This window comes from Sturnus vulgaris, chromosome 15 (assembly GCF_052056855.1).
Source record: "Sturnus vulgaris isolate bStuVul1 chromosome 15, bStuVul1.hap1, whole genome shotgun sequence".
NCBI classification, from domain to species: Eukaryota; Metazoa; Chordata; class Aves; order Passeriformes; family Sturnidae; genus Sturnus; species Sturnus vulgaris.
The window spans coordinates 1,510,970-1,527,213 of NC_142257.1; the positions used below are offsets into that span (position 1 = coordinate 1,510,970).

At 46.4% G+C, this 16,244-nt stretch overlaps 2 protein-coding genes across 5 annotated transcripts; both read right to left on the reverse strand.

The window, feature by feature from the left end:
- Positions 1 to 638: 638 nt before the first annotated feature.
- LOC106862277 (E3 ubiquitin/ISG15 ligase TRIM25-like) lies at positions 639 to 8,768 on the reverse strand. Of its 4 annotated transcripts, none has more exons than XM_088174114.1 (8): positions 7,803 to 8,768; positions 6,676 to 6,771; positions 5,914 to 6,147; positions 5,754 to 5,776; positions 4,539 to 4,666; positions 3,371 to 3,402; positions 3,099 to 3,133; positions 639 to 2,239 (listed from the first exon to the last, which is right to left on the reverse strand). In XM_088174114.1, the coding sequence occupies exons 1-7, from the start codon at positions 8,436 to 8,438 to the stop codon at positions 3,113 to 3,115; spliced, it is 1,170 nt and encodes a 389-aa protein (XP_088030240.1). In that variant the 5' UTR covers positions 8,439 to 8,768; the 3' UTR covers positions 639 to 2,239; positions 3,099 to 3,112. The 4 variants fall into 4 exon arrangements, with proteins under 4 accessions (XP_088030240.1, XP_088030239.1, XP_088030238.1 ...); XM_088174113.1 differs by having other exon boundaries at positions 3,099 to 3,163; XM_088174112.1 differs by having other exon boundaries at positions 4,539 to 4,744.
- Positions 8,769 to 8,920: 152 nt separating this feature from the next.
- Positions 8,921 to 15,373, reverse strand: LOC106862268 (tripartite motif-containing protein 29-like). The gene is made up of 6 exons (XM_088174117.1): positions 14,639 to 15,373; positions 12,476 to 12,571; positions 11,862 to 12,095; positions 11,745 to 11,767; positions 10,662 to 10,831; positions 8,921 to 10,079 (listed from the first exon to the last, which is right to left on the reverse strand). The coding sequence occupies exons 1-6, from the start codon at positions 15,233 to 15,235 to the stop codon at positions 9,985 to 9,987; spliced, it is 1,215 nt and encodes a 404-aa protein (XP_088030243.1). The 5' UTR covers positions 15,236 to 15,373; the 3' UTR covers positions 8,921 to 9,984.
- Positions 15,374 to 16,244: the final 871 nt, after the last annotated feature.

A 16,244-nucleotide genomic window follows, 5' to 3' on the forward strand; every position in this document is an offset into this window, starting at 1 on the left:
TTCCACCGAGCAGCCATTCCTGGGCAGCCTTGGGAGCCCTCCCTCCTTGCCTTTTGCCCAGCAGCTCTGTCCAGCCCTGCTGTGCCCTGTACACCTGGCACGTTGCTCTGTGTGCTGCCTGTGATGGTGTTATCAGCCCTCTGTCCATAAATCCCACAGACAGTGACTCTCCCTGGCTCTTCCCAGTCTTTCCCAGGTTCCCAGCTCAGTGTTATCACTCAGCAGATAAGGGCAGCCTGAGATTTCTCCTGGCTCCCAGCCTTGTGTAAGGAGCCTTTTGCCTTCAGTCCTGCCCTCCTGGCAGTCCCTGGTGCAGCTCCATGGGAGGATGGCTGGGTTGTGCTGGAAATCATTAAAAAGGAGTTATTTTCTCTCCTTGCCCTTCCTTCCCTCTACAGCTCGCAGTGCACTGAGATTCAGGCCTGAATTTGCACATTGTTAAGTTTGGAGATGGAGAAGATGGAACTGCCTGGTTTCCATCTGTGAGTTCTATCAAAGCTGGGACAAACTTTCCTTCCCACCCTGACCTGCTGGACTTGGAAGGGCCTAATTAATGTCACACACACAGAGGTCTATGGGTAGCAGGTCTGACTTACTTAGAAAACCCATCAGACTAAGTAACACAAAGAAGCCCATCCTAATGCTTGAAATGCATTTAATTTAATTCAGTCACATTGTTCAGTGCTTGGCAAAACCAAAAAAGAAGAGCTATAAAGAGCTGCTTTTAAATGCTTCCATCAAGGATGAGACAAATGCCAAGGAAAAATTGAGTGGTTGGAGGGGAGAGGGCGTAATACAAAAGGAAAGATGCAATGAATCAGAGTTCTTAGGTAATCAAAATACTTAAGCCATAAAGATATCAAAACGAAATAAACCCTGTCCATATCTCAGCACTATGCATGTCACAATTATATTGCAATCGAGAAAGAGTGTTCTGCACAAACATCTGGGCAGAATTGCTGCAATCTCAGTGCGTGCCATGGTCCAATATTGTCACCTAGAGCCAAGAAGTAATTAGGTGATAAAATTTAAAGAGTGTTGATGTGTTAGAAAGCTCAGTTAAATAATTGCTGGACTCAGTGTGTTTTCTTACCCTGCTTTCATCCAGTCTTTCAGCTCTTTGCTTCCTCAAGGCTAAGGCATGGATCATTAAAACAAATCACAAATTCCAAGGAGTCTCTTTGCAAACCAGCAAATGCATGGGGGAATTAAACTTAGCATCTAACTCAGAAATCCCACCTTCCTAGATACTCATATTTATCCAAAAGCTTCGTGAGCCTGCAGCAGCATTACAAATCCCAAGTTTGAGTGAGGGCTGCTGTCTGCAGGGATTTGCAGCACTGCAGGAGCTCTGTCTGCAGCAGCAGCACCGACCTGCACTGGCTGCTCCCAGCTCCTTCAGCTGGCAGAGAGAAGCCCAGGTCAGGAAAGTGCTGAAGGACAGGATCATTTCTTTTGCCTCATCTGAGTGCCTGAGAGCAGCTGCCCTTTGTGACTTGCTGGCTTAGAGCATGAAGGAATATTTGCAAAGCTCCAAAATTTGGCCACGAGCTTTTTGTTATGCTGACAATTGATGGGTGCAGCAGAGCCAGGGCTGAGCACACAGCACAGCTGGAGAGTCCATTTAAAGCAGGAAGAGAGATATTACTCTGAGATTGATTGCTGTGTTTATTTTTAATCCCTGAAATCAGGTACATGTTGATTATCACAAGTGAAAGGACAGAGTTGAGGCCACAAGTCCTGTAAAAGCACAGACAACTTCAGCCTTGATTTCTTGGGAGTCTACCCACAAAAAATGCTCTCAACAACTAATTCCTGGTGATGGTATGAAATCCTCCAGCCTTGCTTTCATGTATCTACAGCCATTTATTTGTTATTCAGCCACATAGTGACAAAGGCACCACAAATCATTGTACAAAAGTATAATTAGACCCATGGGATGATACAGTCCACAGTTTTCAATGCAGCAGCAGTTGGAGATTTTATTATGTCCATGTTAATTCTTAGCACTTATAAAGAAAAATTCGTATGTTACAAAATTGATTTGAATGCAAGGTAGGAGGAGAGATCAAAACACCTGGCAGGTTCTCATTATTAGAGGTAATTTTGGATAATATTTAAGTTCTTCTTTCCATCTCAGTTCTGACATCTTTTTTTCACATCTCCCTTATGTCTGGGCCTAAGAGAATCAAAATTCTCAAACAAAGTCTGTGTGTTGCTCCTCCTCAGTGATGCTTTCCTGCAGTAGGAATAAACAAGATGAAAAAGTTTCACTTACTGTAAAATAAAGTAATATTTTATAACATATTTGACAAGTTGCTTCCAAGTAGAGCATTGCTTTGTCTCAGAAAAAAAATATTTCTTTTCCCTGGCCTGTTTTGAGTAACTGTCTGGTTCTGTACAGAGCATAGCCACTGACTGAGCTCACAAGACAAATAAATGGACATATGCACTGATTAAAAAGCATACCTCTAGATTTGCTCTAAAAATTAAAAAGTGGTGAAGAATGTAAAATTTTCTTTTGAATTTACGAATTAAGAAGAAAATAATTTGAAAACTGAACTTTAGTTGCAGCAATTAAAAGAATAATTTAAAAAAAAAAATCTTTTGTGTAACTTCTAAATAACATGTATTTTAAAAAGCCTGTAGAAAATATGCCCTGCTGTGCCCAGCAGATATATCTTTGAGCACTGGACTAGTGCTATCTGCAGAGAAATGCTGTTCATACATTTCATATCTCCTGCAGCATTTGGATTTGTCTAGGGAACATTTTCAGGTATTGGGTTTGCTCCAGCTCCTGCCCAGTTAGTGGGAACCCCTCCATGGTCTTTCCTTGGAACTTTCAGAATTTTTCTGAGAGCTGAAGCAAACCCAGTGTCTCCCTCAGGCTGAGGATAAATTATTTCCCTGGTGAGTTCCCAGAGATTTCTGCCCAGTGCACATTTCAAGAGCTACGCCCTGAGGCTGCACACTCTGGCAAGGACAAGAGATACATGCAAAAAAATGCTGATCACATTGTTAGGTGAGAGAATTTCTCTGCAAGACTCACAGCCCCAAGCCACAGTCCTAAGGAATAAAGGGTATTTTTGAACACTTACATTCTGGAGAGGTATCAGTTAATAGAGAAGCCTTGCTGTAAAGAAACGGTGTTGAATGTTAGAGCCTTGTAAAACACAAATCACATCCTGTTAATAGCAGAACAAGAGATGGGAATAGATCTGACTCCCTTCTTTTAAGGTGAGGGACAGCCTTGGAGACTCTGCTTAGGTCTCCTTGAAACTGAAGCAGGAAAGTGCAGGACATACAGTTCTTAAATGAACAACTGGAGAAATTTGCAGGGAACGTTTTGCAAGTAAAGGAAAGGAATTACCTGCTGCCTTTCAATTAGTAGCCAGATTTTATCTAAAAAAAAAAAAATAGAGAAGAAGGGTTTACAAAGCTGGCAATGAACTCAAGTGTAGGGAAGGGGACTGTTCTCCTGGATCCCATGGTCAGAGATAAACCAGGAGGGGAAGGGGCTGGGCAAACACAGAGGATGTTTCCTGACAGTGGGACTGAGCACCTGGAACTTGGGAAGTTGATGGGAGCAGGAAACCACATCAGAGAGAGGAGAAAATGGCCTTGCACTTGCACAAGACTTCTTCCTTGTTATCCACACAAACCTGCCCCCTGCCCTCCCCACCACTCTCAGGAGTTTCCCAAGTTTTCCCAAGCACAGGTTTTTATCTACAAGGTGTCCACCCAGTTGACTACAGTTGTTGTTTTGTGTTAATGTGTATCTACCTAGTCGACCATAATTGCTGATGTTTGTATAGACTATTTGTTGTTAATGTTCTATGTCTTTGTAAACTGTTCATACTCCTGGTTGTCTGTCCCTTACCCTGTCCTGAGCAGTTGACCTTAATTGTTGATGTTTGTATTGACTGTTTGTTGTAAATGTTCTGTGTCTTTGTAAATTGTTCATATTCCTGGTTTTCTGTCCCCTACCCTGTCCCAGTACTCACTGACACCAATGCACATCTCCATTACCCCCTCCCAAAATGGCTCCTGGCAAATAGGGGAACAGCAAGTGCTCATGGGACATAACTTGGTAATAAAAACCCCTAAAAATAACGAGTCAATAAAACATCTAAGACTAAAAATGGTACTCCTAGATAGGGAAAACAGTGAAGAAGATGAAACCACCAAGCAGGGGGTTTTTTTCACCTTATCACCATGACCCTACAGCACCCAGTCAACAGGACATCCCTAGACAAAGAGCCAGCCAAAACCTTCCTGAGGACTCCCATGAGGATGGAAGCCCCAGCTCTGGCAGGAGGCAAAGCTGTTCTCCTCCTCCTCCTCTGCATGGAGCAGTGGTGGTGTGTGTGACCCCACGAGCTCCCCACCCAAGCTGACCTCTAATAAAGGCCTTAAAAAGGAGCTGGTCTCCTGGCCCGTTTATTTCACACATCAGCCCCTTCACCTCAGTGGAAGGAGCTGCTACCAGCTGGGATTGGGGTCCCTGCTTCCCATGGGGCCGGGTCAGGGTCACTCACCACGCATTTCCTGCAGCAAAGAGTCCAGCTGCCACATTAAATTCTCTCTCTGGGATTCACAGTGGGCCGTTGTTCTTGGATTCTGCTGCCTGTACAAACTCTCAGTGCCCAGATCCAGACTCTCAATCCTAGGGTACAGAGAGTCATTGCACCAAGGAAAACCATCCAGCATCCAAAGGTAACAGAATTCTTCACTAGGATAGAGTCTGCCAAGAGGAGAGGGCTTTGGCAACATGAATTATTGGGTTAACAGCCCTTTGTGAAGGTTGAGTTCCAAGTGTTACATACTGTTATTTATTTGGCAATTCCTTTTGCTTACCAATCTGCACTGGAAATGTCAAATGCTGATAATGAGAGAGGAGATATTTTGATATTCCCCATGTGTGAAAAGGGCCTTGACTGAGCTGCAGGCAGGCTCTTGCTGTTGTAGCAGTGGCAGAACAAGAATGCCAAACCTATTAAACGGTGTCCAGGTTTCTGGAAAATTACCTTGATGCCACGGGCTAGGATGTGACTTGTGGCACAGCTGTGAGTAACAGACTGAGCTGTAGCCCTGAGGCAATGGTGATTCCAAGTTCTCCTTACAATCCGAGTTTGAACTCGGCTTTTATCTGTGCAAGTCACAGAGGTGACCTCTCAGATTCCAGGTAGATGTTTGAGCCAGCCCTTTGTGCTGGCAGTGCTGCTGCAGTGGATCTGGAAATGTTGGTGCAGTGTTGCACCACTGAATTACAGCTGACGCCCAGGCATTGCATAGGAAGTGGGAAGTTATAAATTAAAGAAGCATATCTTCTTCTCTTGCAAGAAGGGAAGTGACAATAAATCTTTCTAGCTACCAAGCTTGTCCACAACTCAAAAACTTGGTGGGAAACTCTGCTGCCAAAGGCTGCTCCCTGGGAACTCAGCTGAGGGAGGGTCACCAATGTGCATCCGAGACAGTGTTACTGCAAACTGAACCCTAGGGGCTTCATTTCTGATAAAAGCAGTTTTGTGGTTTCCATCAGAATCCAGCCAGGAAACTGAAATGTAAAGGGACAACAGGCAGGGATCTCTCAATCCCTCTTAATTGTGTGCATGTGGTGCCCTCTGGTTTAGCTGGAATAGGGAGCAGCTTTGCAGCACAGGGAGGTGGGACACAGGGGCACAGGCAGTGGGGTTTGAGGTTTGATCCCAGTTATCAAGTGCTATGAACAAGTGTTATGAAGTGGAACATACCTGTCTGTGACCAGTTTCAGATCCTACCAAGAGGATTGCAAAAAAAAAAAAAAAAAAAAAAAAAAAAAGACGGAAAAATATCATTAGTGTGATTTTCAGAAAGGTCACCTGGCTGAGAAATAGGCAGATCCATGAAGAAAAGCAGAATATCACTGCTTACTTTGAAGAAGAGGAAACTATCTGGTTGCGTTTTTATCTTCTGCAAAGCCTGAAGATTCTGCTCAGCCTGGTCTCTCTTCTGTTCCATTTCTTTCCTCATGCCAGCAATGACTGCCAGTTCTGCTTCCTCATTACACTGAAGGTCTCTCAGGATCATATTCTTTCTCTTATTAAGCTCTATCCTTATACTTTTAAACAGCTCTTCTAGCTGAGTAGTCATTGTTTTGGTATTGGTCTAAATGAAGAGATAAGAGAAAGGGGCACTGGCTCAGAAACTCCACCCTTCAGTTTAGTGCCTCTGCTTATCAGTTAGGATTATATCTGTCCTTTGCACTGGCTTTAGAAGGAAGTAGACAACAAACATCTGCTTAGAATATCTAATATAACTGTGACGTAGTAACAAAGTCAGATGAATTTCAGCTACCAATGTGAGAGCTTGCTGGTACCCACTGAAAATCCCACTTGTAGATATAAGTTGCTTTTCTTTTATTAATCAGGTAGAAAACTTTAAAAATACATAATCTTATGTACAGTCTGTGGGCTGCCAGTCCTGAAACCTGGTCTGTGCAACCACAATACAGGGTGGAATCCCTCAGCTGGTTCCTCCTGTGGAGGAGCTGGAAGGCTGCAATAAAGGTGGGCTTCTGGCAGTTTCTCAAACCACTCTTATCCCTTTCTACTCATCTGCTTCTAACAGTATAGCTACCATCACTTATTGCTGGGAAACTGGGAAGGAAAGATGCTCTAAATTAGCAATACCAACCTTGATCTGATTCTCGTCTTTCTGAAGCTCTTCTAGGGCAGTAACTAAATAACTTTTCGATTCCTGCAGCTCTGTCATGGTGTCGGAGAGTTTAACCTGGCAGAAGGAAAGACAGCACTGAACTTCCCAGCAGGAACAGCTTCAAACCACATTGGCAGTTTGTGGAGCTGGTGAAATGGCCACTGTCTCACTTCCAGGCAGTAAGTGAGCATAAAAAATGCATTTTATCCCCTCGGCCTCAGCTGATTCTGGAGCATTTCAAGGACAGCAGCTGGACTCAGAGGCAGGAACATGGAGGCCCCATGTCTCTTGTATCTGCTGGGACATTGGCTCCACAAAATTTGTGGCAGACAGAGGGATCTCAGAATCACTGAAATTGGAAAAGACCTCCAAGGTCATCGAATTCCAGCTGTGCCCAATGCCCACCTTGTCACTCAGCACAGTGCACTGAGTGCCACCTCCAGTCATTCCTTGGACACCACCAGGGATGGGACTCCACCACCTCCCTGGGCAGCTCCTTCCAACGTTTAACAACCCTCTCAGTGAAGAAATTCCTCCTGATATCCAAGCTGAAACTCCCCAGCACAGCCTGAGACTGCGTCCCCTCATCCTGCCACAGGTTACTGGGGAGCAGAGCCTGATCCCCAGCGTGGACAGAGCCCGTGGGAAGGACCTTGAGAGGGAAAACTCCCTTCCCATGCAAAGTTCAGCAGCAGTGGCACTCCCAAGGCTCTGTGGAGGAAGGGATTTTCTAATCCTGGCAGGAATATTTCTCAATCCCAGCCGGGAACACCGCAGTGATGGTGGCAGGCCTAGGGCTGGCCCTCACCGGAGCCTCTCGCTCCCCACAGCCTGAGGGACCCACGCTTGTCCCAGCCAGCCCCAAACACCTTCCTCTGCTCTTCTCCTTCTGCTCAGCTGTCCACACTGTTCTGCCAACACACAGGAGGGAATGAAAAGCAAATTCCGGCACAATGCACCAGTCCCTTGCTGTGGCAGAGAGGAAATGGCCGGAGCTGCCCTCACACCCACCTCCATTAGCTGTGACAGCCCCACCGCCCTTCCTGTGGCTTTGCCCCTTTCCTCACAGCCAGGGCAGGGGCCACCATGAGGGAAGAGCTCCTTACCAGCTCTTTGTCGCGTGCCTCCTTCATGGTGATGACCTCGTGGTCCTTGTGGGCCCCGGTGATGGAGCAGAGCATGCAGATGAACGTCTCCTCTCTCAGGCAGTAACATTCCAGCAGCTTGCCGTGATGCTGGCACCTCCTCTCCTCCGCCTTGTCCGCTCCCACCTCCACCAGGACGTGGTCCTGATGGAAACCCTTGGCGTTGTGTTTGCTCAGGTGGGCCTGGCACAGGGACGCCTCACAAACCAGGCAGGTCTGCACGGCCGGCTGGGACCCATCCAGGCAGTGGTCACAGGGAACCACGCTCGCCTTCCCCTTCGTGGGGTCTTTGCCTTGTTGGAGGCTTTCCCTTCCAGCCTGTTGTCCTTTGGAAGCCCGAAAGGCCTCCACGATGTTGGCCAGATTGAAGTTGTTCTGCAGCTTCATGCCGGGCCCCAGGCGGGCCCTGCATGTGGGGCAGGTTGAGAGGCGCTGGGAATTGTGCTGTGTTCCCAGCACCTTCTTGATGCACTGCTGGCAGAAGTTGTGACCACAGGCCAGCGACACCGGCTCCCGGTACATACCCAGGCAGATGGGGCAGGTGAGCTCGGCCTCCAGGCTGCCAGCCCCTCCACTTCCCTCCTGAGCTTCTGCCATGGCTGCAGTGACGAGAGAGAAACGAAACTAAAACCAGAGGCAGGAACCCAGCCCCGAGGCTGCATGCCCTTCCCTTCCAAGCCCTTCCCTTCCAAGCCCTTCCCTTTCCAAGCCCTTCCCTTCCAAGCCCTTCCCTTTCCAAGCCCTTCCCTTTCCAAGCCCTTCCCTTCCAAGCCTTTCCTTTCCAAGCCTTTCCCTCCACCCCAGGCCAAGCAGAGAAATGTTCCCTGTCCCAGCTCCACCCTTCCCCACGCTCTGACAGCCACTTTGGGAAGTTTCCCCTCCGTCTCCAGCAGGGAATGCTGCCCAGTCTCTCCTCACCTCGCAGGGCAGCTTTGCTTCTGCACTGGATGTACAGGATGGAAAGAGGCAGCAGAGACAGAAGCTGCTGCCTTAGGTCAAAGATCAGCATTGGTGCTGCCTAGCTCTGTAGCAGTTAATGTTGTGCTGTCAACTTTTAGATAAAATAAATTGCCATCGTGTTTAGCAAGCTAATCACATGACTTTAATAACATGAACCCAACGCAGTACTTGATACAGCTGAGCAAAAGTAAGCATCTTAATGGTATTTCCATTATGATTAACAGAACAAATAAAAGAGAAGCTCTTGCAGGAAGAGGCAGAGTGTTGTGATATACCCCCATCACAGCAGCCCACAATCCAATTTCTGATATGCCATATTAGCACAGCCTCTATGCAAGGCTCACAGTAATACAAAATAACACCTTGTCCCCACATCACTACAGGAGCTTCCACACACTGATGGCAGCATGGATGGGATACTTCAAAGGGATGGTTCCTGTCTTTATAAGCCTGAAGTTCCTAGCAGGAAGTTCAGTCTTCATAGTCAAAGTATGATTTTTCCCGCACTTTTTCTAAGTATTTAAGCCTTCGACCTAAGGAACACACAGAGCTAATTATGAGACATTTGCAGGCAGCATTCAAACCAGACACAAACAATCCCAAGCTTCCAGCAGCTCTCATTGCTGGTGTCCTCCTCCCAGCAGCTCTGGTTGCCCTGCCTGTCTGGGATGGCTCCATGCATTGGAGTCCTGGTTTGGGCCAGGATTCATTCCAATCATGAGAATTTTATTCATGAGAATTCATTCTCTTGTCAGCAGCTGGTACAGTTTTGGGTTCAGTAGAGAATAATGTTGCTAACACACTGATAGTTTGGCTGTTGCTGAGCAGTGCTTAACCTGAGCCAAGGACCTTTTCTGTGCCTCATGCTCTGCCAGTCAGGAGGTGCACAAAAAACTGGGAAGGAGCCTAGCTGGAGCTGGTGACCTAAACTGGCCAAAGGGATATTCCACACCATAGAACACCATGGCCAGTGTATGAACTGGGGGGAGATGGCCAGAAGGAGCCAACTGCTGGTCAGGAACAGTGGCTGGACATCAGAGAGCAGCTGATGGGGGAGCAAGTGTGCTGTGCATCATTAGTTTTGGTTGGGTTTTTTTCTCTCTCTTCCCTCCTTTCTGTGATTGTTATCATAATGATTGCCACTGAATTTGTATTTCGTTAGGCTACTTGAATGAAAATGAGACTAGTTGAAAGAAAATCCAGAGGAAATTCCAAAGGAATATCCAGGCGTGTTGGAATTGAAATATCCTTGTTGTGTTCCACTTGGAAATGAGTGACCTAAAGAGAAAAAAACACATTATGATTAACAGATAATTGTGGAGATTTGGAGTCTGCCTCTGTCCTGACCTGAGGCTTGCTGCCAGTGAGGGCTGAAGCAACATCCAGAGAGCAGTACCCAGGGAACCCTAATTTCACCAATTCAGTCAGACAAGTGTCCCCCTGTGCACTGCTCTTGGATTGCAGGTTGAGCTTACAAAGCATTGCAAAGGAGTAGAAATATTTACACAAAAAGAGCAGGTTATTTATGTCCTAAGCAAACTGTACCCTGCTGCTGCTGTGATGAGTTCTCAACTTTCCCCTTCAATCAAAGGGATGCCACAGAGGCACTGCTATTATCTTCTTTTAATCCTCCCAGAAAACTCCTGGGACTTCCAAGCCTAGGTTTAACAAGGTGTATTCAAGGAAGGCATGCCCCAAAGCCCTGAATCCCAGGACCAGCTCCCTCTGCTGCACACACATGTGCAAATAAGCACACAGTGTAAGGAATTAGCACTTCTAGAGGTACTCAGTGTAGTCCTTTTTAAAAGACGTTTTACTGACTTCTCCATCTTGCTTTTGCCACATGAAATGAGCACTTACCAGTACGTGCTGCTCCAAATACTGGACGTCGTGGCTGCCTAAAGGAGGTGTCAAGGTTGACGAGGAATTGCTGGAAAGCCTTCAGAATATTACCTAATGTTGATTCATCCACAGTAACGGGTGGATTTGATATCACCACACCATCCATGCTAGGGACTGGCTTGTGTTCCCTGAAACGTGCAGAAAGAATCATGGAAGCACAGAACCACTGAGGTTGGAAAAGACCTCCAAGGTCACTGAGTCCCAGCTGTGCCTGATCCCCACCTTGTCCCCAGCCCAGAGCTCTGAGTGCCACCTCCAGCCCTTCCTTGGACACCTCCAGGGATGGGGACCCAAACCTCCCTGGGCAGTTCCAATGCCCGAGCACCCTTTCCATGGGGAAATTCCTGCTGCTGTCCACCCTGAGCTTCTCCTGGCCCAGCCTGAGGCCGTTCCCTCTCCTCCTGTCCCTGTTCCCTGGAGCAGATCCCAAATCTCCCTTGGCTGTCCCCTCCTGTCAGGGAGTTGTGCAGAGCCACAAGGTCCCCCCGAGCCTCCTTTTCTCCAGGCTCAGCCCCTTCCCAACTCCCTCAGCTCCTTCCCAGCTCCATTCCCTTCCCTGGACACACTCCAGCCCCTCCATGTCCATCCTGAATTGAGGGTTCCAGAACTGGACACAGCACTCCCAGTGTGAGCTCAGCAGTGCCAGCACAGGGGACAGTCCCTGCCCTGCTCCTGCTGCCACACTATTGCTGAGACAGGCCAGGGGCCATTGGCCTTGCCCACCTGGGCTCACGTTCAGCAAACACTGAGCTGCATTCCCAGTTTCTTTCCTGCTAGGCAGCTTTCCATGGAAACTAGAACTGGAACAGAATGAAACTGGTGTGACCACAGTGCAGGACGTGGCACTTTGTGTCATTGACCCTCACACTGCTGGCCTTGGCCCATGGCTCCAGCCTATCCTGATCCCTCTGAAGAGCTTCCTGCCCTGCAGCACATCCACACTCCTGCCCAACTTAGTGCTGTGTGTGAGCTTACTGAGAGTGCACTCCATCCCCTTGTCCAGATCATCAATAAAGATATTAAACCTCAGGAAGAGCTTACCTGGCTTTAATTGCTCCAAAAGCCTGTAAAGACAATTTGAAAGCAGAATTAGCACAGTGCAGGCACAGGCCAGCCCTGGAGCTGTGTGTCTCTGGGAAGGGAGATGCTGATAGATACCCTGGAGAAAAGAAGTGTGTCCTCCTGATTTCTCAGAGCCTCCAACTCCTGAATATCATGTCTGGCTAAATCCTTCTCCCTCTTTTGATTATTCATCTCTGTCTGAATCCGAGAAAGTTGTTGCTCCTCATAGCCATTAAGAACTTTCAGGACCTCTCTTTTTTTGTTCTCTAGCTGCTTATTAATATCCTTGAACAGCCTCTCCAGCTGTCCCCTCCGCTGGCTCTCCGCAGTCTGTTAAGAAAACAATTTCAAAATTGGAAGGGACATTTTCCACATGAGCTCTCACTCAGAAAAAAAAAAAAAAAAAAATCTCTTTTTTCTGGGATGAGACAAGTAACTAAATGGTGAAGGTTGAAAAAATAAAAAAGCCACACACTAGCCACTCATCAGGAGGCACAGATTTTCAAGCTTAACTAAGAATGTACCTCCCAGACTGGTAAGAAAGTTCTGCATCATCCTCCCACAAAGAAGAAACCTCAAAAATACATGAGAAACCATCCAGGAACTAAAAAAGCTTCAGAATCCATGATCTGGGTAGGGGCAAAAAAAACTTTATCTCATCATTTACCAGCAAGAACCACCCCAAGGTGATATGAGACCTTGAAACAAACCTTTAGTTCATTCTCTTTTTTCACGAGGTTTGCTATGGCTTGATCCAGTACAGCTTCATGGTTTTTTAATGTTTCCAGAGTTCCAGGAAGAGATGTCTACAAATATAACCAGAAGGAGGTATCAGGATAGGACTGGCATAATGCACGAGATCAGCAGTTTTATCGACAGGGGTTAGGCTAGACTTGCAAAAGCTTGGCTAACTGCATGCTCTCAGGACAAATCAGAAGATAAAGGTTTACTGGAAGTTTTTATCCCTGAACAAATGCCACAATTACAAGCACAAAAAGGACAATTTGAAGCTGAAAACTGTTAATGTGCACTGGCCACATATAAAGCTATTTCCCCTGTTGGCACTTTTCTTTCTGTTACTCTGCCATTAATTACCTTTGCAAAAGTACAGCTCAGGCTCATCTTTGGCTTGGAGGTGCACCAAGGACTAAAACCTCGCACGAGCACTCAGTCCCACCAGTTTGGCCAAACTCTTCCCTCAGGAGGGGGAAAAACGCATTTATAACATCTTGTTTTAGATCTCAAGGGCCAAACCCAGGGAGAATCTGGGACAAAGCTACGAATAAAATCCCAGGATTCCAATTCAGCCCCATCCTGGGTCTGCAGTTCTGAAGCAGGAGTTGCCCCTGTGACATGGGCAGCTCTCTGGGGTTTTCCTGATGCAATCCATGCCTGTCCCTGTCTTGGTTTAGGGTAAATTTGGGAGGAAACTTTTGAATAGGGTATTTTTAGGAAATAGATTTAAGCAGTCCCTCCCCAAAATGGTTTGGGGAAATATTTTCTCGGAGGGAAGTGGGAAAAAAACCTGTTTATTTAACAAGTAAAGTACTTTCCAGTACAAAAAATGAACAATACTAAAAAGCAAAACTTTTTGTCGCTTTGATGAGACGACAAATTTGGAAGAGTCCTTTTTGTGGGTTGCAGCCTGGCTCACTTAGTTTGTTTTTAGTTCTTTCGGCACTGGGAAATGCCGTGGCCTGGTGAGTTACAGGTGTGAATTTTTGGTGCTCTTCTGGGTTTTTAGTTCAGAGCAGGTTTGAACAATTTAAGAAAAAGGGGGAAAAAAATTATAGTTTAGGGAGCTTCTTTGTTTTAGCTAGCAAAAAAGAAACTAATCAAAAGCAAAGAAGAGCTTTTTTTTTTTTGCTGTTGTTATGAATGATGTTCTATTTTTCTCAATTTATCAAGCAACAAGATTAAATTTAATAGTAAGTTTTTAATAGTAACAAAATGAATACAATCAAAGTATTGGAGATGACAATTAAAGTATTGGAGATGAAACAATCAAAGTGCATATATTTAAGAATATACAAAATTTGGCAGTAAGTAATTTAGTATAATTGAGGTTCGTATAAAGCATAAGCAAAACCGACCGGGGAGGGGCCCCCCTCCGACCGGGGATACGGGGAGTGGCTCCCATTCCTCACGTATCAAAGCATCCAGGCTAACAATCCCACTTATATACTGTAAGTTACAGAAGTTTCTAGAAAGCTCCTCCTAGTTTCTATTCGTAAGATCTACGTAACTATACTGCACGGCGCATGCTCTACTAATGGGTTGGGGGTCTCTTATCCTTTTAAGGGTCTTATTTCAGGTGAAGGCTCATCATCATCATCAGTGACCGAGGTGTGACCCGCAGGTAGCGCAGGCGCACTGTGTGACTGAGCAGATGTTTTCCATAACATGATTTTAATTAAGTCCCATGCTTGTGATCATTCCATTTTTGACAGCTTCAAGGTTGAAGCTGTATTTCTAGATGCCGCTTATCAGACCTTCGTCCTTCGACTCTTCTTATCTGACTTTCTTCTAACCTCCTTCTTCGACTCCCAACATCTGTAAGATGTCTTTTATCCTGTCTCACCCATCTCCCCCTTCTCACTCTGTAACAATTGTCTTCTATTGATCTAAATACAATTTTGTTAATATAGTTACAACTTAATTAGCACGAATCACATTTATCACACTGTCCACTGCACACAGTACGATCTGTGTGAAGGGTGTGGGGGACTAAGTCCAGTCTTTGGTAACAAACTCTGCACCTCTTTCCCTTCACTCCTGGAACTTAAAGCTGCAGAACCCAATATTCAACACGAATAGATACAAGCACCATAAAGTCACCCCAAGACAACCCCTCTGTCCCAGCAGCCTCTTACCTGGCCTTCTTTGAAAGCCTCCTCCAAACTGACGATCTTGTGGTCCTTGTGGGACAGGACGGAGCACAGGATGCAGATGCACACCATGTCCGTCACACAAAAACACTCCAGCAGTTTGCCGTGCACGGGGCATCTCCTCTCAGCCAAAGCCTGCCCATCGCAGGGCTCCACCAGCACATGGCTCTTCTGGGCATTGCTGCTGTTGTGTTTGCTCAGGTGGGCTTGGCACAGCGAGGCTTCGCAGCCCAGGCACGTCTTCACTGCGGGCTGGGGCTCCTGGAGGCAGAAATCACACAGCACCACCTTCTTTTGCCGGCCCGAGTTTTCCTCCTTCTCCTTGCATTGCCCTTCCTGCTTTTCCCCCTGCTGGTATTCAGGAGAATCCATAAATTTGTGCACGATGTTGCGGAGGTGGAAGTTGGGCTGCAGCTCCACGCCGGGAGATTGGCAGAGCGGGCAGCGGGCAGGGCTGCTCTGGCTCCGCAGCGCCTGGCGAATGCAATCCCTGCAGAAACTGTGCCCGCAGCTCAGCGATGTGGGATCCCTGTAAATGTCCAGGCACACGGGACAGCTCAGCTCTTCCCTCAGCCCCGCCATAGAGAGCTCATCCGGGGCACAGCTCACAAGGCAGGGTTTGTCGGGAAACGAAACCAAACGAGGCGGTGACGAAGAATTAATTTTGTCCCAGCTAAAAGTTGCTGCCTCCTCCCCTTCGAAGGCAGGCTCATCCCTCCCCTTTCGCCAGCTTCCTCCTTCCGGGTGCCACGTGGGCTGTGTCTTGGTCAAATTTAAAAGGTTTAATCAAAAGACAATAGGAGACAAACGCGATAATTGAGAAAAGATTCGTGTTAATCACAAAAGCATTGGGGTTTGTATAAACCAGAATACTAAGCTCTGAAGTGAAGCATGGACATTGGATAAAGGAAATTATATGATAAAATCATTCTGTTTAAAATCACCTTGTTATGTTATATTATGTTGTATTATGTAATATTATATTATGTTATGTTTTTCAAATAAGTTGTATCGGCTACCAGCTTGCAAAATCGGACTTCCCAAAAAGCCCTTCCTGCCTTTGTCTGATCAATGCTGCCTATCCCAAAAACCAGACTCCCAGAACTTCTCTGGTGGTTGTCTACAAGGCCCAGATGGCTGTGACTGATTATCACCCAAAGGCTTTGTGAATTTGTGTAAGGATGTTTATTCGACCACCACTGCTTATGACAACAAAAACCCAAAAAATTATTGATTACACCGAGAACCCACAGTGTAAGAAGAGGCTGCAAACCGAGGTTTGGTGGAGCGTGGAGTGGGCGGTGACCCCTCAGGTTCCCCAGCTCTGTTTGCTCTTTCTATATCAAATAAAGCAATCCAAAATTTTACTGAATATCGAGACTTTTGTCTCTCATTTATAACAAACATAAAGCAAAGGGTTAAAACTGCCGGGTGCTTGGCATGCTCCAAGAGCACTCGGCTGCTTTGGAAACACCCCTTTAAATAAGTTTCACAATACATCAACTCGTTGCATATTTATAGCTTTTTAATGCATAGTTAAACTTTTGTTGGGAATTGTTTAGCATGGCCACTGCTTGGGTCCGCCTTTTTA